The sequence below is a fragment of the Rhinopithecus roxellana genome, chromosome 15 (genome assembly GCF_007565055.1).
Source record: "Rhinopithecus roxellana isolate Shanxi Qingling chromosome 15, ASM756505v1, whole genome shotgun sequence".
NCBI classification, from domain to species: Eukaryota; Metazoa; Chordata; class Mammalia; order Primates; family Cercopithecidae; genus Rhinopithecus; species Rhinopithecus roxellana.
This window is the reverse complement of record NC_044563.1, coordinates 79,338,071-79,365,574: the sequence shown is the minus strand read 5'-3', so window position 1 is coordinate 79,365,574 and position 27,504 is coordinate 79,338,071. Positions and strand designations below refer to the sequence as shown.

Sequence of the window (27,504 nt, the reverse complement as noted above, 5' to 3'; positions counted from 1 at the left end):
TTAGTGACTTTCTATACTTTCCTGATAGTGGGGGTGGGAGGGGCCATGCAATATAAATAGGCTCTACTGTTAACTGAAGAAGGGGCAAACCATAGGAATTTAAGATTATGGCTCTGTTTCTTGGTGTTCCTGGGAGACAATTTATTCTGTGTGAAATGAAAACTATTGAGGCAGAAGCAGAAAGGATGTACCAGGAGAACTTTGGGCAAAAGTCCCAGCCTCCGAGGTAAGGATGAAAGGGCTTTGTGTTTGTTCATATCTTCCGGCCAACCCCACCCCCCCCCACCACACACACACACAAAAACACCTTCAGAGCTGGTTTATTAGTAGAGTTGGTTACATTCAAAGGCTGTGGCTTGGACTTCTCTAAAGAGATGAAGCCCCCACATACTGAGGAGGCAAGGCAGTCATCAAGGCCCCAAACTGAGGCAAATCCCCGGAAGGCTTGAAGCCTGCAGTTCAGTCTTCTGGGGTAATCACTCCCCAGAGAGCAGTGAGAATGGGGCACTGAGGGCCAGGATGTAGGCACTGATAGCAACAACCCAGGCATCTGTGCCCCACAGACCAGTTAATGGGCATCGTTAAGCTGCCGTGCAACATCCAGGATGTTTTTGGCTCCTTTGCTCAGCAACAAGTTGGCCAGGCTGATGCCCAAGTTCTGGGCAGCCAACTGGGGCCCTCGTGGAATGTTACGAGCAGTGATGCCTACCAGCTGTGGGTCATCCTCAGGGCCATCTTCATGCTGTATGCGGGAAGGAGGTGGGAATTGGTGAGAACAAATGAGATTATATGCACTCTTGTTTATTACCCCCTCATCCTCCAGCTTTGGTACCTGGGCAGGGACATGGATGGTAGCCTGCATGGTGTCTTGTATGCTATCTGAGCCATCTAGACTCCAGACTCCTCCAGTCAGGTACAGCTGGGGAAGAAAACAGTTGCCTCAGCACAGTCTGAGAGCCAACTGCTTAGAAACCTGGGATGCACAGGAAGAAATGCCACAGTCCTCCCTTCCCTGGCTTCCCATCTATTTCCCCCCACTTACTTGCCCATCCTTCAAAGCTGTATGCACGGCTACTGGCACACTGCAGCCTCCTTCCTGTAATGAGAAGTTCTTGTGAGCTCCAAGGGCTCTTAACACCATCCTGTGACCACAGACCTGAGGACATCACTGAAAAGGTAACTGTGGGCTCAGACCTGGTCCTCTCCACACACAACTTTCAACAAGAATGAGTTAGCACTATATACAGAGCATTCATGTGAGAAATCGTCCCCACCACCTTTCCCAGCTCTCCAAGTCCCCAGCCCTCCATAGGTGGAGCACAGGCCCTACCAGGTGCCTCAGGAAGGCCCTTTCAGCGATGCAGCGAAGCAGAGTCTCGGGATCGTGCAGGACACCCACCAGATCCAAGATGTCCTGGTCCTTGGCTCGGACTTCCACGCCCAAGGCCCCCTGATGGAAAAACAGCCTAGGACATCAGGCCTGCTCTTTCCCCAACCAATGGTGCAAAGCATAGGACCACCTCTATCTATTCGCTCCCCAGGGCCTTTTGGACCGGTAGCATCCCAAGGCCTGCCCCTCCCTGAGAATGCTATTCTGGGGAAGCAGATGCAGAAGGTTGTGAGACCAGCTTCTTGGTTGAGAACAAAGGGAAGGGATATGTCACCATGTGGCTTCCCTGGTCAAGTATACCTGGCCCACAGCATACATGCATTCCTCAGGGTGCAGGATCTGTGGAGGCAGAACAGGTAGTCAAAAGGGTGGACACAGGGATGTCTAAAAACACTTGGCAGTGAGATGATTCCTATCATCGAGAAAGCCTGGGAAGGCCTAAGTGTGAGTTTGGCCTCTTTTTTTTTTTTTTTTTTTTTTGGTAAATTTTCTCCATGAAGGCCTAGAGTCTGGCCTCTGATTCACAATCTTCCCAGCCTGTGGTGTTAGAGGCGGGGTGGTCAAGAAGTGAAGACAGATGGTCTTTGACTTACAATGGGGTTACATCCTGATAAACCCATTGCTAAGTTGAAAACAAGCTGAAAATGCATTTAATATACCTAGCCTACCTTACATGTGCTCAGAACACATAACATTAGCCTATTATAGTTGGACAAAATCATCTAACACCAAGCCTATTTTACAATAAAGTGCTAAATATCTCATGTAATAAACACTACTGAAAGTAAAAAACAGAATGGCTGTATGGGTACTAAGTAGTTTCTACTGAACGTATATCACTTTCACACAATCATAAAGTCTAAAAATCCTAAATTGGGGATGACTATAAGGCAGAAAGGAGATGCAGATGAACTGGGGATAGGATAGGGGCAGCCCCTACCTGCCCCACCCGGTTGTGCCAGCCCATGCGCTGCAGGCCAGCTGTTGCCAGGATGATGGCACTGAACTCCTGCTGCTCATCCAGCTTCCGAAGCCGGGTGTTGAGGTTTCCCCGCTGTGGAGAGTTGCTAAGGACCACAGTGTCGGGCAATCTGGGGCCTCATGAGATTCCCTCTGCCTGAGTCTGTCTTTCCTTCTCTAGCTGTCCGCCTTTCACTCATCTTCCAGCTCTCAGCTTAATGGTAACAGCTAACACTTACATCATACTTACTACATGCCAGACACTGCTCTAAAAGTACTTTCCATATGTCAGCTCATTTCATCTTCACAATAACCCTGTGAGGAAGGTAGTATTATTATCTCCACTTTACAGATAGGGAAAATGACATAGGGAGGCTAAATGACTTGCCAAGGTTACAAGACCTCTAAGAAACCTTCCCTGAACCCCCAGACTTCTGTGTTTAGATGTTCCAACTAGAAGTTTCCAGAAAATTCCCAACTTCACTTATTGGAGCACTTCGCACATAGTATTTTTAAATTTAGTTTTATGAAATGTACTACATATTCATTGTAAAAGTCAAAACAATATAGTAGCATATAAAAATGGAAGTACTGGCCAGGCGTGGTGGCTCAAGCCTGTAATCCCAGCCCTTTGGGAGGCCAAGGCTGGTGGATCACCTGAGGTCAGGAGTTTGAGACTAGCCTGACCAACACGGTGAAACCCCATCTCTACTAAAAATACAAAAATTAGCCAGGTGTGGTAGCAGGCACCTGTAATCCCAACTACTTGGGAGGCTGATGCAGAAGGATTGCTTGAACTCAGGAGGCAGAGGTTGCAGTGAGCCTAGATTGCGCCACTGCACTCCAGCCTGGGCAACAGAGTGAGACTCTGCCTCAAAAAATAAAAATAAAAAATAAAAAATAAGGAAGTACTCCCTATCCCTCCAGAAGTAGTCACTGTTCAGTATAACTACATTATCCCTAAGTAAAAAGTAAACTCTACATATGCAGGGGAATGTTTATCTTGCTCACCATTATCCCCAATGCCTTGCACTCCAAACACTTGTCTGGGACTAAGAAAACATTAGACTATAAATGAGTGGACGGATGAGTGGATGGAAGGACAGACAGGCCACTAACCCCACGGGCTGCTTGTTGGAAGCCCCTTCCACTCTCAGGACTCCCAGAGCCCTCTAGACCTTGCCTTTTTCCTTGGCTGCTGCCCCCATCACTCTTCTAAAAGGATACAATACTCCTGAACTCCAGATGTGAGAACTTTCTCTGCAGCTGGGCCGCTCTCCGCAAGGAGCTGGTTCCCACCACACTGTCCAGAGAGAGGTTACAGTAAGATTTTAACTCTAGGCGGTCACTGTTCCTTTCCTCCTCCTCCTCCCATCCCTGCATCTTCTGGGCACATCCCACCAAGCTGCCTATCCAGGCCCCACTTACCTCTTCTCTGGCAAGGTTTCTAGGGTCTTCCCAACAAATTTTGGGTGAAAGACAACAGCATCATGGGGGTTTTCCCGCCTGGAGGAGGAGGGAAGGGCATAGAATGAAGGAAGAAATTTAAGTTCAGATCACCACCAACTCACTGGTATTTCCTGAGCTTTCTGCCACCAGTCAACACTCCTCAGGGCAGAGGAGATAACCCTGGAGCAGAGGGTCAGATCCCAAAGGGAAAGGCAAAGTTTCACCTGATGCCTACCCCTGCCCAAGCCCCTTACTTGCAAAACTCTTACTTGCAGATGGCTCCGATGGTAAAGCCAGGAGGAAGCACTGTGGGCAGGTCCTTCAAGGAGTGAACAACCAGGTCCACTCTACAGAGATGGGAGATGGGGGCAAAGAGAAAGGGAATGAGCAGCCAGCCTTCACCCCTTCTCCACCCACCCCTGCCTCCACTTCAGTGGTGGAGCCTAGGGCAGTTCAGGAAGCACGCCTTCCCAAAATCTCAGGAGCATGAAACCTGCCCTCCTCTCACTCTCCCTCCTACCCTCCCTCCCCCAGCCATTCTTGCAGTCCAGGCAGCCAGCTGGCTCAGAACCAGACTCTCTCCTTTTCTGAAGCCTGAAAAAACCCACCTATGCGCCGCCTTCAGCCTCTCTGAGGGTTTAAGCCCAGCAGCCTATCTGACACCCGGGGTCCCAGCAAGAGACCTAGCATACTAGGTTCCCAGCAAGAGACTGGGAGGGCACCACACTCTCCTATCTTTACTTACTCATTCTTCTCCAGGGCATGTTCAAGCTCCTTGGTAAACAGGCTCTTCTCTCCAATCTGCCGGACAAGAAAGAGCCTGAGTGAATCCCTTCAGGGAAGGAAAGAAGAGTGGGGACAAGAACTGGGGAGGAAGATGTTGGTTACCTTAGAGAGTGCAGTATCAAGAATCTTGTCCCCTGTGGTGGACATAGCAACTGAGGAGAGAGTCAATCAATCAGGCGCTCATTATTGATCAGCACTTACTGAGCCCAGCACTGTGCTACGATTCATGATGAGGACAGAGGCACATAATCCCTGGTCCCTGCCCTCTGAGTATATACGATCAAGCAGGAAGACCAGAAACACTCATAAAAAGACCCAAAGCTCAAGATGTTAAATGCGAGGCTAACCCAGGTAGAGTTGGAGGTATTCAGAGGAAAGCACCTCTGGCTTAGCTATAGGCAAAGCCAGAAATGCTGTGTTCTCCCTTCTCGGGGTACTAGGCTTCCCACTAGCTTCCACTCCTTTCCAGAAAACTCACTGATTTCAAACTGCAGGCCGGGGTACAAGGCTTTCAGTGTTGCCACCACACTGTCCGTCTGTATGCGAGCAAGCTGTGGGTAGAGATTTGGATTAGTCCTGCCCTTCCCAGCCACTGCTCAGACTCTTTTTTTTTTTTGAGACGGAGTCTTGCTCTGTTGCCCGGGCTGGAGTGCAGTGGCCGGATCTCAGCTCACTGCAAGCTCCGCCTCCCGGGTTCCCGCCATTCTCCTGCCTCAGCCTCCCGAGTAGCTGGGACTACAGGCACCCGCAACCTCGCCCAGCTAGTTTTTTGTATTTTTTAGTAGAGACGGGGTTTCACTGTGTTAGCCAGGATGGTCTCGATCTCCTGACCTCGTGATTCGCCCGTCTCGGCCTCCCACAGTGCTGGGATTACAGGCTTGAGCCACCGCGCCCGGCCCAGACTCTTATAGGTTAGGCAGATGCTGAAGGGACTGGAATTTCCATCTGAGAATGAGAAGGGGCTTGGGAGCCCTCTGTACTCCAACAATTTTCCCAGCCTAGGGACGATCTTGCCATAGAATGTAATCTGCCATTCCCCAGGGAACTTAATGCCCAGCCACACCATCTCCTCCATACTAGGAATTAAGCCTCTGAGTCCCCCAATTTGTGATGCTGTGAGCATCACAACTGTTCTGACAAACCTCTTCCACCCGGGCTCCTGCACCCACCTGGCTCTTGCGGGTACCCACGCGAATCACTCTCATCTTTGGGCTGTTTTCTTCCTGCAGAAAAAGTCCCCAGGTCACAGTCCCCTCTGTTCCTTGTGTTTCTCAACACCTTGTCCAAGAACCTGAATCACTGGCTTGGAAGAAAGGAACTTCAGAACCTGGCCTGTGGCTAGCTGGGGCTCCGAGTGGGGAAATACTCCAAGGCTGGTCCCTTTCACCTTCCTCAGTACCTTCTGCCCTCCTCAGGGATCCAGAGAAGCAGAGACTAGAGGGAGGCAACAGTAGGACCTGCTGTTGCTGCCACTGCAGTAACCAGGACACTGAGCCCTGAAGCCCACCTTGGCCAAGAAAGTTGTCAGTAGGAGTGCTGTGCACAGCTGGGTGGATAAAGAGATAAGGCCCATCAGCCTGGCTACAGGAAGGGTGGGGCCTGCAGCTGGCAGGGGCAGGGCAGCCAGGACCACACTGGGAAACCTGTGCTGAGTCACTGGAGGATAGATTCATTATCTACAACAGACGAGGCACTTGAGAAAATTTCAGTGCCATCCAGATGCCAAATGGAGTAGACTAGAGTCTAACAGCAGCAAGCTGCCACCTTCTCCAGCAAGAGGCCCAGATGTCTGGCTGCAAAAGAACTCAAGAGGATGAAGATCCCACAGCAGGGAAAGCTGACAGTATTAACGGTCACTTAATCTGGCTGGACTGCATGCATCAAGGACTGAGGTCAACAGATCTGATGTACAGTCCTGCTCAGCCTTTTGGCTGGGTGACCTTGGGCACATTGGCTGGACTCAGGTTTCTTCTGCCTCAGATGTTCCATAAGACTAGGAGGCTGCACTGCCTAAAGTTTGTTCAGCTAGAGTGTTGCCTCCAGTTTCACCAAGAAGGAAACACTGGGAGGCCAGAGCCCAAGTCAAGAACTCAAGAGGACACACCTCTTCCTCCTGCCAGAATACCCTGGACAAAAGTATTCACTGCCAAGCAGGTAGAACTGAATTCTACAGTCTAAGACAGACGTCTCATTTCTCTTTTTTTTTTTTTTTTTTTTGAGCTGGAGTCTTACTCTTTTGCCTAGGCTGGAGTGCAGTGGCATGATCTAGGCTCACTGCAACCTCTACCCACCGGGTTCAAGCTAAAGGCATGCATCACCATACCCAGCTAATTCTTGCATTTTTAGTAGAGATGGGGTTTCACTATGTTGGCCAGGCTGGTCTCAAACTCCTGACCTTGTGATCCTCCTGCCCCAGCCTCCCAAAGCACTGGGATTACAGGCCTGAGCCACCACGTCCAGCCTGATTCCATTTCTTTCTACATCAGACAGTAGCCACTGTAGATACTGATACTGTCAACAGTTGACATTCCCTGATATGGGAAGTTCATCCTATGGAGTTCCTTTTTTTTTTTTTTCTTTGAGACAGAGTCTCCCTCTGTCGCCTAGGCTGGAGTGCAGTGGCACATTCTCAGCTCACTACAACCTCCACCTCCCAGGTTCAAGCGATTCTCCTGTCTCAGCCTCCCAAGTAGCTGGGATTACAGGTGTATGCTGCCACACCAGCTAATTTTTTGTATTTTTAGTAGAAACGGGGTTTCACCATGTTCCCTAGGCTGGTCTCGAACTCCTGAGCTCAGGCAATCCACCTGCCTTGGCCTCCCAAAGTGCTAGGATTACAGGCATGAGCCACTGTGCCCGGCCTAATTTTTATATTTTTAGTAGAGACGGGGTTTCACCATGTTGGCCAGAGTGCCATGGAGTTCTTTTGCACCCAAACATCTGGGGTCTCTATTGCAGGAGCAGGTGACAGTTTGCTGCCCTCAGACTCTAGTCTACTCCATGTGATCACGCCAGTTAATTAACCCTGGGAGACCCTTTGCAAATTAGGGTAGGCTTGAAATACTAAACGTGGCCACCAAAATTCTGGGCCACAGGGAGCTCACAGAAAGGACTCTAAGGTCCCAGAACTACCAGGTTCAAACAATTCCTTAAGTTCATTGAATGTGCACAGCATATTCAAGTCAAACCGTTTCATTAAAAAATAAAACACTGAGCACTTCTATGTTGAAGCTATTGCTTCTGCATATTGTTATCCTCTCAACAATCCTATCAGGTAGACAAGACAGGCACCTTTGGGACCATGTTACAGAAGCAACGGGTGGCACCAAGGCATGAGGTGACTTGCCCAGGGTCACAGAGATAATAACCGAGAAAGAGTTGGGGCTACAATTCAGATCCTACTCCTAGTCCAGGGCTCCGGAATGACTGCAGGAGCAAAGATCCCAGCCCTCACCAACTGGCTGGACAGGGGGAGATTAGCAGCTCCCCATTTCTTTCTTATCTCAACCTGACAGTGGCCTCCACCAACTCTGCAGTTTGTGCACAAGCCCAGGGCTCAGCAAGCAGGCTTGTAATGGGAAGGCCCACAGCGGCCTCCCACCCACGGTAGTAATTCAGTAGGTGTGTCTCAGCTGGGGACTTGGAGAGTTGGTTGTGGCTGGGAGACCACTGTAATACAAAAATAAGGCGCACTTTTAAGACGTTTGTGTGCAGTTCGGAGGCTTGGCTTATGCTCTCTCCTCTGCATCAAAAGTGGAACGTGTCTTCCCAAAGGGGCCGCATCTGCATTCGCCTCGGCCCAGCCTCGAATGAAAGGGCCCTGTCTGTGTAGACGAACGTTCGCGGTCTGGGTCACTAAATCTACAGCCATGCATCCCAGGCCTGATGGGAATCCCACCCAGATGCCCGCAGGGACCGGGGTTCTGTTCCAGACAATCCTTCCACTCTTAACCCAGCACCACCGCTCTCTTGATTTCCCCATTCCTTCCGGAGCGCAACCGAGCTACTGGCCCTTTAAAAACTATTCGGACCAAAAAAAAAAAAAAAAAAAAAAAAAAAAGCCGTTCTGACCAATAGCGACTGAGGATGGCAACCTGGGGCCAATTGCTGCACGGCTCGTCCAGAAGCCCAAAGTGTGCTGGTCACCGGCGCAGCACTCACCGCCGTTGCAGCCGCATTGCCGTTACCAGACATGGCTCCGCTTAGGAAGTAGGCTGTGTTTGGGTGCCGCTAAGGTCCCCCAGCCCCGGGAAGCCGGGGACACCGGCCGGCGAGTACCGGGGGCACGTGGGGCCCGAGCTCGTCCTACAGTCTGACTCCTGGTCTCCGCAGGGCCTCACGTCACTTCCGGCGCCCTCCCTCGAAGGGAAGGTCCCTCCCTCTGGGCGGGAATTGGAACGTTGCGACAGAGTGGACCTCCTCATTCGACCTCCCCATTCCCCAGCTGTGGCATGAGCAAGTAGTGCAACTTCTATGGCACTTCCTTTGCTCTGTTCAAACTTAGCTTTGCTACATCCCTGAAGTAGGCAGCATTTTTTTTGATACAGGGTCTCACTGTGTCCCCAGACTAGAGAGCAGTGGCATGACCACGGGTCACTGCAGCTTTGACCTCCCGGCTTCAGCGATCCCCCCACCTCAGCCTCCCAAGTAGCTGGGACTACAGGTGCACAGCACCACGTCCGGCTAATTTCTAGATTTTTTGTAGAGACAGCAGGGAGGTGGTCTATGTTGCCCAGGCTGGTCTCAAACTCCTGGACTCAAGCAATTATCTCACCTTGGCCTCCTAAAACGCTGGGATTATAGGCGTGAGCCACTGGCCCAGCCAGCATTTCAATTCTTAAGATGAGGAAACTGGTTCAGAGAGATTAAAGGTCATGCCTAAAGACAAGTAACTGAAGTGGGAGCACAAATGCTACATACTTGTAGTGAGAAAAGAGCTTATTAGGAAAAGTACTTTCCCATGAACATAATTAACAATCATGATTAATAATCACTCAGCTGGGTGCAGTGGCTCACACCTATATTCCCAGCACTTTAGGAAGCCAAGGCAAGAAGACTGCTTGAGCCCAGGAGTTTGAGACCACCCTGGGCAACATGGTGAAAACCTCATCTCTACAAAAAATACAAAAATAGTCAGGTGTGGTGGCACACGCCTGTAGTCCCAGCTACTCAGGAGGCTGAGGTGTGAGGATCGCTTGAGCCCAGGAAGTCGAGGCAGCTGTGAGCTGTGGTGGTGCCACTGCACTCTCGCCTGGATGACAGAGTGAGACCCCCCCTTTTTTATTTTTATTTTTATTTATTTATTTTTTTGAGACAGAGTCTCGCTCTGTTGCCCAGGCTGGAGTGCAGTGGCCGGATCTTGGCTCACTGCAAGCTCCGCCTCCCGGGTTTACGCCATTCTCCTGCCTCATCCTCCCGAGTAGCTGGGACTACAGACGCCGGCCACCTCGCCCAGCTAGTTTTTTTGTATTTTTTAGTAGAGACGGGGTTTCACCGTGTTAGCCAGGATGGTCTCGATCTCCTGACCTCGTGATCCACCCGTCTCGGCCTCCCAAAGTGCTGGGATTACAGGCTTGAGCCACTGCTCCGGCCTATTTTTATTTTTTTTGAGATGGAGTTTCACTCTTGTTGCCTAGGCTGGAGTGCAATGGCGCAATCTCGGCTCACCGCAACCTCCGCCTCCCGGGTTCAAGCAATTCTCCTGCCTCAGCCTCCTGAGTAGCTAGGATTACAGGCACCCACCACCACAGCCAGCTAGTTGTTGTATTTTTAGTAGAGACGGGGTTTCACCATGTTCGTCAGGCTGGTCTCGAACTCCTGACCTCAGGTGATCCACCCACCTCAGCCTCCCAGAGTGCTGGGAATACAGGCATGAGCCACCGCGCCATGTGCTTAGCACTGTACAAAGAACTGGATACCTATTTGCTTGTTAGGCTTTCATAATAGCTATATAGGGTAGGTGTTGTAATCCCTAATGCACAGATGAAGAAACAGATTGATGGGGAAAGAGTGGGAGTAGGGTGAGGGATAAGAGACTACACATTGGGTACAGTGTACACTGCTTGGGTGATGGGCACCAAATCTCAGAAATTACTACTAAAGAACTTGTTCACATAACCAAATACCACCTGTTCCCCAAAAGCCCACTGAAAAAAAAAAAAATAAAAATAAAAATAAAAAAAAACAGGTTGAGAAGGTAAGATGTACCCTAAGTCAAACGGCACAACTAGGATTTGAACCCAGGTCAGTGGATCCAAAGTCTACTCATAGCAGCTACAGTACTGCCACTGTTTTTTTCTTTTTTACTTTTTGAGACAGGGTCTCTGTCACCCAGGCTGGAGGGTCTCTGTCACCCAGTGGTGTGATCAAGGCTCACTGCAGCCTCAACTTCCTGGGCTCAGGCAATCCTCCCACCTCAGCCTCCTGGGTAGCTGGGACCACAGGCAAGCACCACCAGGCTGGGCTAGTTTATTTTTATTTCTTGCACAGACGGGGCCTTACTATGTTGCCTGGGGGGTTGGTCTTGAACTCCTGGACTCAAGTGATCCTCTCACCTCAGTCCCGCAAAGTGTTGGGATTACAGGCATGAACCACTGCGCCCAGCCCATGGCAATCCTAAATACTACCTAAACCACAATGTCAAACGTACTTCCTCCAATTAAACAACATAGGAGATGAAATTAGGTGAGACTGTGGGGAAAAAAACAACATAGGAGCAATTTTCAGACAGGCAGCGCCACCCAAATTACACAGGGACACCTAGCAACATAAACTTTAGCTGACAATTTCAAAGAGGGAAAGGTGTTTCCAGAAAGGACCTTTTCCCCTGTTTATCATCTGGTAGTAAATACAGCAAGATGCCAACCTACCCATTATTAAGGTAGGTTAAGCCCAAAGCTCCCTACCAGAGTGTGCCTCCTGCTTGAGTATTTTGCCCAAACTACAGTCATAGAGACCAGCAAGAGGAAAGAGCAAGAGTTGTTTTGTGTGTCTTGGTCTAGGCTGCTCCTGGAGCTCAGTCATTAGGTCTTTTGCAGAGGTTCTTCAGTAAATTGAACTATACGCAATGCCACAGGCCCCACCCATTACCGAAACGAGACTGAGCCAACATGGTCTCCAAGAACACCATAGGAGGGAAGTGGAACACCAGGAGAGCAGAGGGGAGGAAGTCCATCATGCAGTTAAGAATCACCAGGAAGTCCCCAGAAAAAAATCCTTAAGCTCCCAAATCATTATATTCTTTTATTTATAGACTCTGCGAGCAAGGACCCAAGCACAGCCTGGTGCTCTTGGATAGAGAATAAAGCAGCTATTGTCCACACTCAGAGGTTGCTGAGGTGCCCTCCCCCACTGATCTGGAATGATCTACACTGCTAGTGAAGAGGAGGGATGGTAGGCTGGCTAAATAAGAAGGCAGGGAAAGAAAGTCTGCTTTAGTTCTGAGGGCTGTGACATTAGATGAGAGTGGAGCCCTGGGCATGTCAGCCAGTCTTCTGTGTAACGCCCGCTCAGGTCCCATTGTGTCTGTCCTCTCGGTCCTCCACCGTTGCCCACATCTTCCTCCAGGCTGCTTAAGTGCCCCTCCTGGAGTGCACGAGCAGGTCGCGTTGCAGCCCAGCCTCCAGGCTGGAGGTCAGTCTGGCTGTGGGAGGGTCGGTCAGCAGAGTCAATTTGTTGAAAACACCTCTGCCAAAGTAGTCAGCAATCACAGAAAAGCTGTCATTGGAGCACTTGAGCTGCAGGAGAAGAGGAGGGAAGGAGTACGAATCAGAATCAAAGTGCTTGTTTCACAAATGAGGAGGAGATAAGGAAACAAGCCCTCTAGTGACTCTGTGACACTAGTGGGAATCCCCTGGCCCATCTAGCCCGCTCATCCCCACCTGATGCTGGAACTGATCATGGAGATCTCGTTTCTGTTCCTGGGCCCGGATCATATCCATGACCTTCCGGTTTTCAGGGAGGCAGGTGGGGCAGTCAGCATCACTTTCCGAGTAACTCTCAAAGCAATGTTGGTGGAAGGAGTGGCCACACAGGAAGTGGACTGAGGGCAACTCCAAGGCACTGTTACATATGCTGCACTTAGTCTTTTGGAAAATCTTAGGACTACAGGGAAGAAAGACCAGAAGTAAGTGGCAAAAGTGAGGGCAAGGCCAAGAGTCAAGGATGAGAAAGAAAGCAGCTGAAGCGGACGGGGCAAGTTCCCCGGTAAGGCCCCTGAAGGCCCTGCCCTGTTCTTCTTATCACCTTAGGTGAGTCAAATGATTATAACAGCCCTGGACCTGTAGTGAGTCTTAGCATGCTCCCAACAAGGCCAACTCAACCTGGGGATCATTTCCTCTCTCTCCATTTTCACAACTGCCACTAAATTAACTTTCAAGTCTGTACTCAGATGTGACCCTTTCAGTGAGGCCTTTCCTGGCCACCTTCTCTAAACCTGTTAACACACTTCTTCCCCCACTCCCCTTGCGCAATTTATTTTCCACTCAGAACTTATCACCACCTAACGTACTACAAAAGTTTGCCTATTTGGCCGGGCGCAGTGGCTCATACCTGTAATCCCAGCACTTTCGGAGGCCAAGGCAGGTGGATCACCTGAGGTCAGGAGTTTTAGACCAGCCTGGCCAATATGGCGAAACCCCGTCTCTACTAAAAATATAAAGATTAGCCAGCCATGGTAGCAGGCACCTGTAATCCCAGGTACTCGGGGGGCCAAGGCAGAAGAATCGCTTGAACCCAGGAGGCAGAGGTTACAGTGAGCCGAGACCGCACCATTGCACTCCAGCCTGGGGGACAAGAGCGAGACTTCAACTCAAAAAAAATTAAAAAAAAGTTTGCCTGTTTGGCCAGGTGCGGTGGCTCATACAATCTCAGCACTTTGGGACGCCAAGACAGGCATATCCCCTGAAGTCAGGAGTTCAAGATCAGCCTGGCCAACATGGTGAAACCTTGTCTCTACAAAAATACGAAAATTAGCCATGCATGGTGGGAGGCACCTGTAATCCCATCTACTCAGGAGGCTGAGGCAGGAGAATTGCTTGAACCCAGGAGGTAGAGGTTGCTGTGAGCCAAGATCGTGCCATTGCACTCTAGCCTGGGTGACAGAGTGAGACTCCATCTCAAAAAAAAAAAAAAAAGTTTGCCTATTTAACATGTTTGCTGTCTGTCTCTTCTAAAACATAAAGTTCCATGAAGGCAAGGCTTTTTGCCTGTGCTGTTCAGAATAGTGCTTGGGACATCACAGAGACTCAGTATTTGTAGAATGAAGAAACTGTTGCTCTCTAATAAATATGTTACAGAATGTTAAGGGCAGATAAGATTTCAGAGTTGGGACTATGGCTGGGCACTGTGGCTCATGCCTGTAATCCCAGCACTTTGGGAGGCCAAGGCGGGAGGATCACTTGAGGCCAGGAGTTCGAGACCAGTCTGGTCAACACTATAAACCCCATCTCTACTAAAAATACAAAAATTAGCTGGGCTTGGTGGCGCACGCCTATAATCCCAGCTACTCCAGAGGCTGAGGTGGGAGGATCACTTGACCCCAGGAGGTCAAGGCTGCAGTGAGCCGTGATCACGCTCCTGCACTCCAGCCTCAGTGACAAGATCCTGTCTCAAAAAAGAAAAACACCAGAATGGCTTCCAACCACAATATGGATGTGTTTAGAAAAGGTAAAATACAGGCATATAAAGAACAAAAAGTACCTGCTACAAAATAATATCCTCCAAAGCCCAATAAATAATGATCTGTGTAATAAACCATTTTTTGGAATTCCTCCATTAAAACACATCTTGAAGAATCAGAATGCTCAAAAGCACTCCAAAGAATCCTCTATGGAAAGTACTTAGTAATAAATACCCTGTGAAGGGCAAGTTATCCCCTGGACTCCTCCACATATCCATGCCCTGGGTACCTGGCCTTGAGCTCTTGGATCTCCTGGCGGATACGGGTGGTCTCCTCTCGGTACCGCCGCACCCGCAGCTCATCCTGTGCAATCTGCTGGCTCTGTTTCTGTAGTTTTTGGACCAGGTAGTCTCTGATGACAGACAGTGTGGCTGTGGAGTTGTGGGCCAGGGTCTGCACCACTGAGATTGGGGTCCGAGAGGAAACAAGACAATGAATTGCGTGCGGCACTCTCTGGATAGAGCTGAAGGGCCCCTGCCACAGAGCCCAGCTGTCAGCAGCTTGTCACCCACCCATCCTGTCTTCCCAAGTACCTAGAAGAGGTGGCATGAGGTTCTTGTTCTCGATATGCTTGAGGACAGCTGCCACATACTCCTTGCAGTCCTCCTCCTTGCGAGCGAAGTAGCTGAGGGCCTGCTCCCACAAGGAGGGGTCCTGCTCCCCATGGCGTTCACACACGGTGATGACCTGCCGGTACTGCTCATGCTGCATGTGGTAGTGCATGATCTGCTGGAATCTGTGGCCGGGGCAAGGGCACACCTCAGTGGCTGTCTCTGGAAAATGACTTGGATTCTTCCCCTTTCCCTGAAATTCCCCAAACTCTTACAGCTTCCCCTGCTCATAGAGGTAAAGGACACCATCTTGGAAGTCATGCATCTGGCACAGGACCAGGGCCTTGTCAAAGACGTCGCAGAAGCGACCACTCTTCAGCAGGGAAATGGCCTCTGCGTGAAGCTTCTCTTTGACCTGGAGAGGAAGGAGGGCAGAGTTGCTGGACAAAAGGGGAAAATCACAAGGTCTCTTTGGACAAGGCCAGTCAACTCTTTCCCTCAGTCCATTCCCTCTTCACAGAGGACCACTGAGCCCCAAGGTAAGGTGTTACTGGTCTAAGGAATGCAGTGAAAGGCAGCCACCAAGATGGAAGAATGGAGATGGCATGAACTGTCTTTTCTCCTGCAGCCCCGGCCAGGCCTCACCTGTGGGTCCTTTTCATGAGCCCAGTTCTGCAGTCGCAGCTCAAGGAGCGTGTCGTAGATGCCCTGGGGTGAGTCTGGCTGCACTTCACTCATGTGCTCTAGGAAGGCTTTCAGCTCTCGCGGGTTATTGGCAAAGATGGGGATGAACTCCTCAGAGTTGGCCTATGATGGCAAGGGAGGAGAAAGGAGGCTGAGTCAGTGGGCGTGATACACAGGAAGCCCCTCAAGTGATCCCACTGTCTGAAGCTCTTTTCCCTGTAGCCTCACCCTGCAGCCTGGGGCCTCCCTATCGCTGCGGCCTTCGAGGCTGGGCCGATAATCAGTACAAAGTCCCTTCAGCAACTGAGTTGTCTGCTCCGGTATATGGTGCATGAGGATCTTGCCATAGCGCTTCATGTTGCTCTCTGCCTGCTCAAAAGGCAGCTTGCCGATGTACCGAAGGGCTTCCTGATAATTCTGTGGAAAAGGAAAGGGCAGAGTAGTGCATACTCCTGCCTCAGCCACCAAAAAGCACTTTCATCATTCTGGGGATGTCTTCAAAAACAACAGGGCTCGGCCCAAGTTAAGAGTCTCACCTCTACTCAGGAGGATGGGGTGGGAGGATCACCTGAGCCCAGGAATTCAAGTCCAGCCTGGACAACATAGCGAGACCCTGTCTCTTGGGGAAAAAAGACAGAGTCTCACCTACCTTAATGTCCTCTAGCTGGATCTTCAGGTACCACTCATGATGTGCATGGTTCTCTGCCAGGTACAGGGCATGGGAGTAGTAACCAGCCTGCCGGAGGACCTTGATGGCTGTCTCCACATCAAAGTGGACTTCACTCTCACTTTTTGTCTGCCAGGGAGACATGAGACAAAATCATTTACACAGACATAGCTAGAGAAGGGAGAGGAAACAGGCATCTGACTTTCAGACAGATTGCTAAGGTGATACCATAAAGTCCACGCTTTGAAAATATTATGGTAGTCAGCCTGTGGGAGTGTCTGACTAAAGTTTTCCTCTGCCCCTACCATTAGAGGGACACTGCTAGGGACAGGGCTTCCCCAGTGCCACCACCCTGGGCTTAGATGGGAAGTTCTAGAGTCATAAAACAAGAGCGGAGACGGCACAGAACTAACAGGAACAGCCACTCCTCTAAATAAGGTCGGCCCTTTCCTCTCCCTATGTCTTACTGAAACGAACAAGTCCCGGTGGAGCCACCTCACGCTCAGTGGGGCCTCCAGGACTCTCCCACCAACACCATCCTGCACCTTGATGAACTCCTCCAGCTTCGAGCTGTCCTTGAGCTTGGTATAGCAGTTGAGGAGCAGGGTGGTATGGTCAGCATTGGCCAGGGATTGTCGGTGCAGGGTCTGCAGGTAGGCAGTCAGGTTGTGAATGCGCTGGGCGTCTAGAAACTTGCGGATCACGTAGGATGGCTCCAACTTTCCAATGGTTCTAGGGAGACATGTGCACCAGATAGCACCTGAATCACTCTACTTGTCCAACTCATGTACAGAGGAATCACTTGCAGATCTTCTCAAAATGCTAATTCTATTTCAGTGGATCTGGGGTGGGGTCTGAGATTCTACATTTCTAACAAAGTCCCAGGTAATATCGGTGCTACTAGACTGGGACCACAGTAGGTAGCAAGGCTCCAGGGCACTGCTTCTTAAATTTGGCTAAAAATAGGAATTCTAAAGTGAATGGGGAAGAGGCTAGACAGGTTTCTTTTTATATTATTATTTTGTTGTTTTATTGTTGTAGTTTTGTTCTTTTTCTTATCTATTATTATTTTTTAATTTAATTAAATTTTTTTTCTTTTTTTTTTTTTTGAGATGGAGGTTTGCTCTTGTTGCTCAGGCTGGAGTGCAGTGGCACGATCTCGGCTCACGACGGCCTCTGCTTCCCAGGTTCAAGTGAATCTCCTGCCTCCGCTTCGCAAGTAGCTGGGATTACAGGCATATGCCACCACGCCCAGCTAATTTTTTTTAAGCTAGGATTACAGGCACCCGCCACCATGCCCAGCTAAATTTTGTATTTTTAGTAGAGATGCGGTTTCACCATGTTGGCCAGGATGGTCTTGAACTCCTGACTTCTGATCCACCTGCCTCAGCCTCCCAAAGTGCTGAGATTACAGGCATGAGCCACCACATCTGGCCTTGTATTTTTTTTTTTTTAAGTGGAGACAGGGTTTCACCATGTTGGCCAGGCTAGTCTCGAACTCCTAACCTCAAGTGATCCACCCGCCTCGGCCTCCCAAAGTGCTGGGATTACAGGCATGAGCCATGGCGCCTGGCCATATTTTTAAATGTATGTATTTATTTGTTGTTAGAAATGGGGTCTTGCTATGTTGCTCAGACTGGGCTCAAGCAATCCTCCCACCTTGGTCTCCCAAAGGGATAGGATCACCGGCACATGCCACTGCACCCCAGCCTTAAACAGGTTTCTTTTATTTATTTATTGTTTTTGAGATGGAGTCTTGCTCTGTCGCCCAGGCTGAAATGCAGTGGCGCAATCTCAGCTCACTGCAAGCTCCGCCTCTGGGGTTCAGGCCATTCTCCTGCCTCAGCCTCTCGAGTAGCTGGGACTACAGGCACCCGCCACCACGCCCAGCTAATTTTTTGTATTTTTTAGTAGAGACGGGGTTTCACCATGTTAGCCAGGATGGTTTCGATCTCCTGATCTCGTGATCCGCCCGCCTCGGCCTCCCAAAGTGCTGGGATTACAGGCATGAGCCACTGCACCCGGCCACCTTAGACTGGTTTCTAAAACTCCTTCTCAAGGCAGCAAATTCCAAGAATTAGTACTGAGGGAAGAATTATGGAAGCAAGAAATGAATATCTTTTCCCCCTTAAAGAACCAGGTCAAAGTAAGTACTTACAAAGGCCAAGCTAAAGGTTAAAATGAGAGGTAATCATCAGCTCAACTGCATACTGGTCATATAATATTTGACCCTAAAATTCCCTTTTCAACAAGGAATCCTGTCCTCTCATTTAAGGCATCATAGTTCCTGTAAAGAAAATTAAGGCCGGGTGCGGTGGCTCAAGCCTGTAATCCTAGCACTTTGGGAGGCCGAGACGGGCGGATCACGAGGTCAGGAGATCGAGACCATCCTGGCTAATACAGTGAAACCCCGTCTGTACTAAAAAAAAAATACGAAAAACTAGCCGGGCGAGGTGGCGGGCGCCTGTAGTCCCAGCTACTGGGGAGGCTGAGGCAGGAGAATGGCGTAAACCCGGGAGGCGGAGCTTGCAGTGAGCTGAGATCCGGCCACTGCACTCCAGCCTGGGCGACAGAGCGAGACTCCGTCTCAACAAAAAAAAAAAAAAAAGAAAAAAAAGAAAAAAAAGAAAATTAAAAAGGCCGGGCATGGTGGCTCCTATCTATAATCCTATCACTTTGGGAGGCCAAAGCAGGTGGATTGCCCGAGCTCAGGAGTTCGAGACCAGGCTAGGGAACACAAACCCCGTCTCTACTAATAATACAAAAAATTAGCCCAGCATGGCGGCATGCACCTGTAATCCCAGCTACTCGGGAGGCTGAGATAGGAGAATCGCTTGAACCCGAGGCAGAAGCTGCAGAGAGCTGAGATCATACCATTGCACCCCAGCCCGGGTGAAAGATTGAGAATCCACCTTAAAAAACAAACAAAACAAAACAAAAAAAACGCTGGGCACGGTGGCTCATACCTATAATCTCAGCACTTTGGGAGGCCGAAGCAGGCAGACCACCTGAGGTCAGGAGTTCATGACCAGCCTGTCTAACATGGTGAAACCCTGTTTCTACTAAAAATACAAAAAATTGGCCAGGTGTGGTGGCATGCACCTGTAATCCCAGTTACTCGCGAAACTGAGACAGGAGAATCGCTTGAACCCAGGAGGCAGAGGTTGCAGTGAGCCAAGATCGCGTCATTGCACTCCAGCTTGGGCAACAAGAGCGAAACTCCATCTCAAAAAAAAAAAACCTAACAAAAACAAACAAAACAAACACAAAAGCAAAAACAGTTCCTGGTAGAATTCTAGCCCCTACCTGGAGCATGGATGGGCTTTAGCTATCTAGCTGCCTGTCCCTGCATTCACAGTTATATCCCAAAGTGCCTCCAGACTGACCGGATATACTGCTGGACAGCCCCATCATGGTTGCCCTTGCTGTAGAGATGGTCTCCATATTGCATGAAAATCTGGGCCAGCCCATCACTGTCCAGATGTTGGCTCTTGGCAAGGTTAATCGCCATCTCAAATAGGTTCTTCTTAAACAGCATCTAGAAGGGAAGAGAGATTAGAAAATTGGTAGAAGCGGTCCTGGTAAGACACTTTCCCAAAATGTGCCCACAACACGCAAAACGGAAAGTCCTGGATTTCTGATCTTAGACAAGATCCTAGACAAACCAAGAGCTCCCAGATATCCCCAAGATCAGTATTACCTTATTTCATAAGGTGCTCTGGAAACAAAGTGAACCCTTAGAGTGGGCTCAGGCTCCCAGCCATTATTTCCCTCTAAAGCCCTATCCCAGGCCGTTTACCTTATAATCCTACCCTAAGGAAGCTGAGTAAGGCTGTGACCCACAAGGAGGGAAACACCCTAGCCAATATGACTTGGGAAACCTGCTCCTGCAGCTGCTTCTAGGTGCCTGTGGCCAGCTCTGGGAGCCTGGTGGCCTTGCCTCCAGTTTGGTCTGTGTGTCCTTCTCCTGCAGTGCGTGGACCCGCCCATCCCGCGTCAGCACGTACAGGGAGCCCCACTCAGCAAGCACATCCACTACATCCTCAAAGACGGCGCTATAGGCTATGAACTTGTTGCACAGGTCATAGATGTTTAGAATCTGCTTGTCGGAGCTCTGTGAGTCCCTGCTGGTAAACTCTGACCTGCATAGGAAAGAAAAAGCACCAGATATTTGGACATCTCTGTCTTATCTCCCCTTTATTTCCTTTCCCATGATAACTTTAGTGCACATTCCACCCAGCACAAATCACCTCTCTGGTCCCTCACATCCCATAACATGCAGCACTGTGCTGGTAGTTGTAGAAAGAGAACATATAAACCTGACCTTACCCTTTAGGATCCTACAATTAACCCAAGCAACAGATGAGAAAATTAAGTACATTCAGATATCCATTCATTTAGAAAATAATCATCCAATACATGGTATATTTAAAACATTGTGCCTGGAACTGAATGAAAGCAAAACAAACCAGCATCTAACAGGGAGTACTTTCATCATGCAGAAGACCCCACCTACCCCTTAAAAAAACAAAACCAAAACAAAACAAAAAACTTGTGTCCCACATTTCCCAGCACTTTCTAATTTCTCCACTCCTGAATCCTTTGTTCCTCTGCCCAACTTATTTTGACAAAAGAGTTTAAAAACAAAACAAAATAAGGATGGGCGCGGAGGCTCACGCCTGTAATCCCAGTGCTTTAGGAGGCCGAGGCAGGCAGATCATGAGGTCAGGAGATTGAGACCATCCTGACTAACACGGTGAAACTCCATCTCTACTAAAAATACAAAAAATTAGCTGGGTGTCAGGGCAGGCACCTGTAGTCCCAGCTACTCGGGAGGCTGACCAGGAGAATGCCGTGAACCCAGGAGGCGGAGCTTGCAGTGAGCCAAGATCATGCCACTGCACTTCAGCCTGAGCAACAGAGCGAGACTCTGTCTCAAACAAAACAAAACAAAACAAACAAACAAAAAAAAAACAGGTCCAAATTCCCTGGAGCATTCTAGTATACTAGGGCTATGTAGCAAACACCTGCAGCAAAAACACCCATTTTTCATTAAAAAAAAAAGTTATAACCAACTCTAGACATAAGTGTCACCAGCCGGGTGCAGTGGCTCACACCTATAATCCCAGCACTTTGGGAGGCCGAGGCGGGTGGATCACCTGAGGTCAGGAGTCTGAGACCAGCCTGGTCAACATGGTGAAACCTTGTCTCTACTAAAAATACAAAGAGTAGCCAGGCATAGTGGCACATGCCTGTAATCCCAGCTACTCAAGAGGTTGAGGCAGGAGAATCACTGGAACCCAGGCGACAGAGGTTGCAGTTAGCCGAGATCACGCCACTGCACTCCTGGGTGACAGAGCAAGACTCCATCTCAAAAAAAAAAAAAAAAAAAGAAATGTTATCTACGTAACACCAGAGTAGGAGTAGAAGACTGGCAGGATCCAGGCATTAGGATTTTTTTTTTTTTTGAGACGGAGTCTCGCTCTGTCGCCCAGGCTGGAGTGCAGTGGCCGGATCTCAGCTCACTGCAAGCTCCGCCTCCCGGGTTTATGCCATTCTCCTGCCTCAGCCTCCCAAGTAGCTGGGACTACAGGTGCCCACCACCTCGCCCGGCTAGTTTTTTTTTTGTTTTTTTTTAGTAGAAACGGGGTTTCACCATGTCAGCCAGGATGGTCTCGATCTCCTGACCTCGTGATCCGCCCGTCTCGGCCTCCCAAAGTGCTGGGATTCAGACATTAGGATTTTAAAATCAGGCGGACTCTGGGGAACGAGTCCAGCCCTCTCCCTGTCCCTTCTCACTGGAGTCCTTACTTGGGAGAAACCTTCCGGTCACGGGAGACAATGACAAGGTAGCCTCTAAACCAGTGGGCAATGAGCTTGTGGCCCTCAAAGGCGAAGCAGGGCCCACGTTCATCAGGCTGGTACAAGTAGACACACTCATCCCCGGCCACAATGAACTGCAGGTCCTGAGAAGGGTCACTTAGGGCTGAGCAGCGCAGGCCACAACCATGGGTGTCCAACTCCACGCGAGGGTAGTCTTTTCCAGAAACTATATAGGACTGCCAGAAGTAAGAAAGGGGTTAACAGGCTCCTTTGAGGAGGTAACACTAAGCCTTCACAAAGGCATTCCCATCTCCATACTGGCTCTTTTTTCCCTCTTAGCATTCTAAGTCTTTCTCTTGGCTGCTGACCTTCTTCATTAACCATCACTCATCTATTAAATATATAACAGGGACCACCATTTCTTTCTCTGTATATATTATTTCTATCTAGTACAGAAATTCTACAAGTAAGAGAAATGCAATAATCTTCTACTATTTTATCAACAGTATTTCTGAGAGAGTAGACTGCTGTAAATCTGGGGCACCAGGAACAAGAAAAGTAAAGATACTTGTCTATTGTCATTTAAAAAGTTAGTTAGAAATAGGCCGGTGCAGTGGCTCATGCCTGTAATTCCAGCACTCTGGGAGGTGGAGGCAGGTGGACTGCTTGGGCCCAGGAGTTTGAGACCAGCCTGGGCAACATGGTGAAACCCCATATCTAGAAAAAATACAAAACTTAGCCAGGCATGGTGACGCATGCCTGTAATCCCAGCTACTCAGGAGGCTGAGGTGGGAGGATCGCTTGAGCCCAGGAGGCAGAGGTTGCAGTGAGCTGATATAGCGCCACTGCATTCCAGCCTGGGCGACACAGCAAGATCCTGTCTCAAGGGGAAAAAAAAAAAGCTAGTTAGAAATAAAATTCAAGGCCAGGCGCGGTGGCTCATGCCTGTAATCCCAGCACTTTGGAAGGCCAAGGTGAGTGGATTACCTAGGGTCAGGAGTTCAAGACCAGCCTGGCCAACATGGTGAAACCCCGTCTCTACTAAAAATACAAAACTTAGCTGGATGTGCTACTGTGTGACTGTAATCCCAGCTACTCAGCTACTCAGGAGGCTGAGGCAGGAGAATCGCTTGACCCTGGGAGACAGAGGTTGCAGTGAGTTGAGATCTCGCCACTGCACTCCAGCCTGAGCAACACACTAAGACTTTGTCTCAAGAAAAAAAAAGAAAATTCACATCTTTTTACTACAAGCCCAGAGTCTAACTCTTCCCAGCTTCCTAGGCAAATAAATAAAATACAAAGCTAGGCAAATGATTCCAATTATATGATTAAAATTTTAACAATCCCACCTTTCCTGTCACTTCCTTACCCTATCCCCCTGAGCAATGGAGAAGCCCTTCCTGCCTGCTCCTAAGAGTGGAGGCCTTGGTCATACCTGGACGTTCTCTGTTGTCACAACAAACAAGTGAGTGGTCTTTCCTGCTTGGCGAAAGGCCAATCCAGTTACAGGATAGTTGCCCTTGTGCAAAATCTGGGTCTTGCTATGACGGTCTCGGGTGATGTCTCCTTTGTTCAATGTAACACTGCCATCTGTGAAACCTGTAGGAGAACAAGAAAATTACTTCAGTGAGGCTGAAAAGATCAGGAAGTGGAGAGGGAAAAAAGACCACTTGAGGCACTCAGAAGTGACAAGCTTTCTCCATATACCCAACCTCTCTAATTAATGGTTAACCTGAATATTGGCACTCACTGACAGATTTTCAAAGAACAAAATTAAATCCCTTCCCATTCCAAACTTTATTTTATTTATTTATCTATTTATTTATCTATTTATTTATTTATTTATTTATTTTGAGATGGAGTTTCCCTCTTGTTGCCCAGGCTGGAGTGCAATGGCGCAATCTTGGCTCACTGCATATAACCTCTACCTCCCAGGTTCAAGCGATTCTCCTGCCTCACTCTCCCTAGTAGCTGGGATTACAGGCATGTGCCACTACGCCCAACTAATTTTGTATTTTTAGTAGAGATGGGGTTTCTCCATGTCAGTCAGGCTGGTCTCAAACTACCTCAGGTGGTCCGCCCGCCTCAGCCTCCCAAAGTGCTGGGATTACAGGCGTGAGCCACTGTGCCTGGCCCCCATTCCAAACTTGAATATCTCAAAGGCCTCAGTTCAATACAAAGTGGTCTCACGAAAACAGTAAAGATGAGGGGCAGAAGCAACTCTGAAGAAAATCTGTAACGAATCTAGGAGTGTTAGTTTTGCCTTGTGTTTACCAATGGCCATAAAGTTGAGATTTTCATGGACAGTCAAACAAGATACAACAGTTGGCTCTGTTCCTGGAATAGCAGGGAAGATTCGAGTGCAGAGTGGATTGCCACCATCTCTCTTCTCCAGGTTCCAGATCTTAACCTGTGGACAGACCTCAGAAGTGTAAATGCTAGTCATTCTCCAAGAAAAAATCATTTCCAGGCTTCTGGATCTTTCCCATTTCCCTGCTGGGACTCACCAAGGGGTTGATGCCCTCTTCATCTTCTCCAACTGATGCCAGAATATTGTGCTGCTTCAGTTGGTACAGGTGTGTCACCCGTAGTTTGTAGGCCTGGAAGCCTGTAAGCTGTAGGGAACGTGGCAAGAACCAGATCTGGCCTTCCATATGTGCAGGGTAGTCAAGGAGCCTCCTTTCCAAGGACAGATACTTATATTCAGACCAGAACTCAGATAACAATTACATGCATATAACTCTAAAATTTTCAAGGATTTTCCTACATATCATCTCATGGAACTCCCTATCTTAAAAAGAGTAGGGGCCGGGCGTGGTGGCTCAAGCCTGTCATCCCAGCACTTTGGGAGGCCGAGATGGGCGGATCACGAGGCCAGGAGATCAAGACCATCCTGGCTAATACGGTGAAACCCCGTCTCTACTAAAAAATACAAAAAATTAGCCGGGCGAGGTGGCGTCGCCTGTAGTCCCAGCTACTCGGGAGGCTGAGGCAGGAGAATGGCGTGAACCCGTGAGGCGGAGCTTGCAGTGAGCTGAGATCCGGCCACAGCACTCCAGCCTGGGCAGCAGAGCCAGACTCCGTCTCAAAAAAAAAAAAAAAAAAAAAAGAGTAGGGCCAGGCATGGTGACTCATGCCTGTAATCCCAGCACTTTGGGAGGCCAAGGAGGGCGGAGCACCTGAGGTCAGGGGTTCGAGACCGGCCTGGCCAACATGGCGAAACCCTGTCTCTACTAAAAATACAAAAATTAGCCAGGCATAATGATGCGTGCCTGTTAGCTACTCAGGAGGTTGAGGCAGGAGAACTGCTTGAACCCGGGAGGCGGAGGTTGCAGTGTGCCCAGATCTCGCCATTGCACTCCAGCCTGTGCAACAAGAGTGAAACTCCGTCTCAAAAAAAAAAAAAGAAAGTGGGCCATCCCAGCACTTTGGGAGGCCGAGGCGAGTGGCTCACGAGGTCAGGAGTTCAAGACCAGACTGGCCAATATGGTGAAACCCTGTCTGTACTAAAAATGTAAAAAATTAGCCGGGTGTGGTGGCGCACGCCTGTAGTCCCAGCTACTCGGGAGGCTGAGGCAGGAGAATCGCTTGAACCCGGGAGGCGGAGGTTACAATGAGCCGAGATCGTGCCACTGCACTCCCGCCTGGGCAACAAAGTAAGACTCCGTCTCAAAAAAAAAAAAAAAAGAGTGAAAAAGGCCAGAGTTGAGTACCAGCAACATGAAGACGAAAGCAACAAACTGCTAACCTCATTTACCTCCTCGCCAACGATAACGGGCAGGGGAGAGCATGTTACTTTACATATTCATCTTTTAAAGCCAACTTGCATTTTTTTTAATTGATCTCAAATTAAGCTTGTCAAATTGGCATGTACACTTCTCTTACAGATAAGGAAAGTAAAACCCAGAGAGATTAAATGACTTGCCCAGGATTGCTCAGTTGATAACAAGTTAGGAAATGGACTTCCTTCTTTCTTCCCGTAGACCACAGAACAACTCTGGATGACCAGCTAAAGGAAGGAGGCGCGCGGCACGGACCCCTCCACAAACAGATTTCATCCTAACTCGATCTCTTCGGGATCCCGGGAGGGAAAAGACAGCTCCAAACGAAGGATATCTCCAAAGACCAGGCTCCCTCGGCCTGAGTCGCAGACAGTGATGCCAGGAGGGAGGCAAAGGAATTTGGAAGCAGCGGATCCAGAAGCAGGTGTGGCCCCGGGAGCGGCCCCATCATTGCCCAGCGGCTCCTTCACCAGCTCCTTGTCGAAGAAAACGAAGCGCCGCCACTGCAGGTAGGCCGCCATTTTGGCCGAGGGCCCCCACCGCCAGGAGCTTTGTCACGTGAGCTGAGCCAGCGAATCACGTGGTCGGCAGCTTCCGGGAGCCCCCGGGCCCGGGAGCTCTAGAGTCGGGGTGACAGCTTCCCGCTGCTGGGAAAGTGGGCGGGGCCGCGCGCGGCAGTCCTAGTTCCGCAGTGTGCGACTTTGCGGGATGTGACTATAACTTCGCTAGCTAAAATGCTTGAGAGCGGACTCTTCATCCGTTTGAGCGTGTTTCTTCCTAAAATGCGCGGGTACCGGGAGATCAAGATGAGCGATATCATGCGCCTTGTGGACTGTAACCCCTCGTGCCTAAGTGAATGACGTTTTGACCTCACAGGACTGGTTTGGGGCATAAATGAAACAGTGTATGTTAAACCAGTTTTTCGGCTGTATGAGAGAAGAAATAAAATTATAAGTTTGTGTCTGCCACCACGCAGATTGTGAACCATAGTCAATGACTTATATTCGTTTTTGTTTTCCCTGTCAGAGCGTGTAATACCTAACAGACGCTCAAAACGTTTCCCAAGGAAACCGGCAGGGCGCGATGGCTCATGCCTGTCTGTAATTCCAGCACTTTCGGAGGCCGAGGTGGGGAAATCACTTGAGCCCAGGTGTTCGAGACCAGCCTGGGCAACATGGTGAAACCCCATCTCTACAAAAATTACAAAAATGAGCCAGGCGTGGTGGTGGACACCTGTGGTCCCAGTTACTTGGGAGGCTGAAGCAGAAGGATCGATTGAGCCCCGGAGGTGGAAGCTGCAGTGAGCCGTGATCGTGCCACTGCACTCTAGCCTGGGTGACAGAGCAAGACCTTGTCTCAAAAAAAAAAAAAAAAAAGGAAACGGAAATACTGATGGGGCAGGAACTCCCAAGGCCCTGGGCTTTCTCCCCCTTTCCATAGTGGCAGGTTATGGGACATAGAACTGAGCAAAAACCTGGAAGTGGCAGCTTTGAGAGCTGAGTGTTTTAATGAGAAGCGGCAGGTGTCCAAGATATTACATGGCCATTCTCCACTCCCAACTCTGGCTAAACCAGCTTTGAATGCAAGCAAGATCTATCCTCATGGACAACTACTGTAGGTTTACTGTGTGTGTGCCATGAGAAGCTATAGACAGAAGTGACATAGCATCATTTTGAGATAGTAGGGACATATGAAAAAGTGACCCTGTGGTATTTGTGAAGTTTATTTTTTGC

The 27,504-nt window shown here is 49.4% G+C and overlaps 2 protein-coding genes across 7 annotated transcripts; both read right to left on the bottom strand.

Annotated features, from left to right (window-relative positions):
- Positions 1-303: 303 nt before the first annotated feature.
- Positions 304-8,930, bottom strand: HMBS (hydroxymethylbilane synthase). 5 transcript variants are annotated; one of them, XM_010356951.2, is made up of 14 exons: positions 8,657-8,930; positions 5,755-5,808; positions 5,064-5,136; positions 4,688-4,737; positions 4,545-4,600; positions 4,069-4,146; positions 3,779-3,856; positions 3,578-3,653; positions 2,331-2,444; positions 1,691-1,729; positions 1,331-1,450; positions 1,043-1,096; positions 833-919; positions 304-742 (listed from the first exon to the last, which is right to left on the bottom strand). In XM_010356951.2, exons 1-14 carry the CDS (start codon positions 8,777-8,779, stop codon positions 569-571), a joined length of 1,176 nt encoding a protein of 391 aa, XP_010355253.1. In that variant the 5' UTR covers positions 8,780-8,930; the 3' UTR covers positions 304-568. The 5 variants fall into 5 exon arrangements, with proteins under 5 accessions (XP_010355253.1, XP_030774598.1, XP_010355254.1 ...); XM_030918738.1 differs by having other exon boundaries at positions 5,755-5,884; positions 8,747-8,930; XM_010356952.2 differs by having other exon boundaries at positions 8,747-8,930.
- A 2,877-nt stretch (positions 8,931-11,807) lies between these two features.
- VPS11 (VPS11 core subunit of CORVET and HOPS complexes) lies at positions 11,808-26,419 on the bottom strand. 2 transcript variants are annotated; one of them, XM_010356948.2, is made up of 16 exons: positions 26,106-26,419; positions 24,497-24,645; positions 24,264-24,399; positions 23,425-23,588; positions 21,978-22,225; positions 20,107-20,308; positions 19,553-19,704; positions 16,712-16,898; positions 16,149-16,295; positions 15,728-15,916; positions 15,461-15,622; positions 15,091-15,230; positions 14,798-15,000; positions 14,494-14,665; positions 12,466-12,688; positions 11,808-12,321 (listed from the first exon to the last, which is right to left on the bottom strand). In XM_010356948.2, exons 1-16 carry the CDS (start codon positions 26,290-26,292, stop codon positions 12,157-12,159), a joined length of 2,826 nt encoding a protein of 941 aa, XP_010355250.1. In that variant the 5' UTR covers positions 26,293-26,419; the 3' UTR covers positions 11,808-12,156. The 2 variants fall into 2 exon arrangements, with proteins under 2 accessions (XP_010355250.1, XP_010355251.1); XM_010356949.2 differs by lacking the exon at positions 12,466-12,688 and having other exon boundaries at positions 11,813-12,321.
- Between the last annotated feature and the right edge of the window lie 1,085 nt (positions 26,420-27,504).

Bases quoted from the DNA above. Each gene is read 5' to 3' on its own strand.
- HMBS (XM_010356951.2), bottom strand. From the start codon at position 8,779: ATGTCTGGTAACGGCAATGCGGCTGCAACGGCGGTGAGTGCTGCGCCG. The intron at 4,601-4,687 runs GTAACCAACATC...CTTGTCCGGCAG, and splicing joins TTGATACTGCACTCTCTAAG to ATTGGAGAGAAGAGCCTGTT. The intron at 2,445-3,577 runs GTATCCTTTTAG...AACTCTCCACAG, and splicing joins ATCTGGAGTTCAGGAGTATT to CGGGGAAACCTCAACACCCG.
- VPS11 (XM_010356948.2), bottom strand. From the start codon at position 26,292: ATGGCGGCCTACCTGCAGTGGCGGCGCTTCGTTTTCTTCGACAAGGAG. The intron at 24,646-26,105 runs ATATCCTTCGTT...ACTACCCTGCAC, and splicing joins AGGGAGCCTGGTCTTTGGAG to ATATGGAAGGCCAGATCTGG. The intron at 12,689-14,493 runs GTACCCAGGGCA...TCTTCCCTGTAG, and splicing joins ATCCAAGAGCTCAAGGCCAG to TCCTAAGATTTTCCAAAAGA.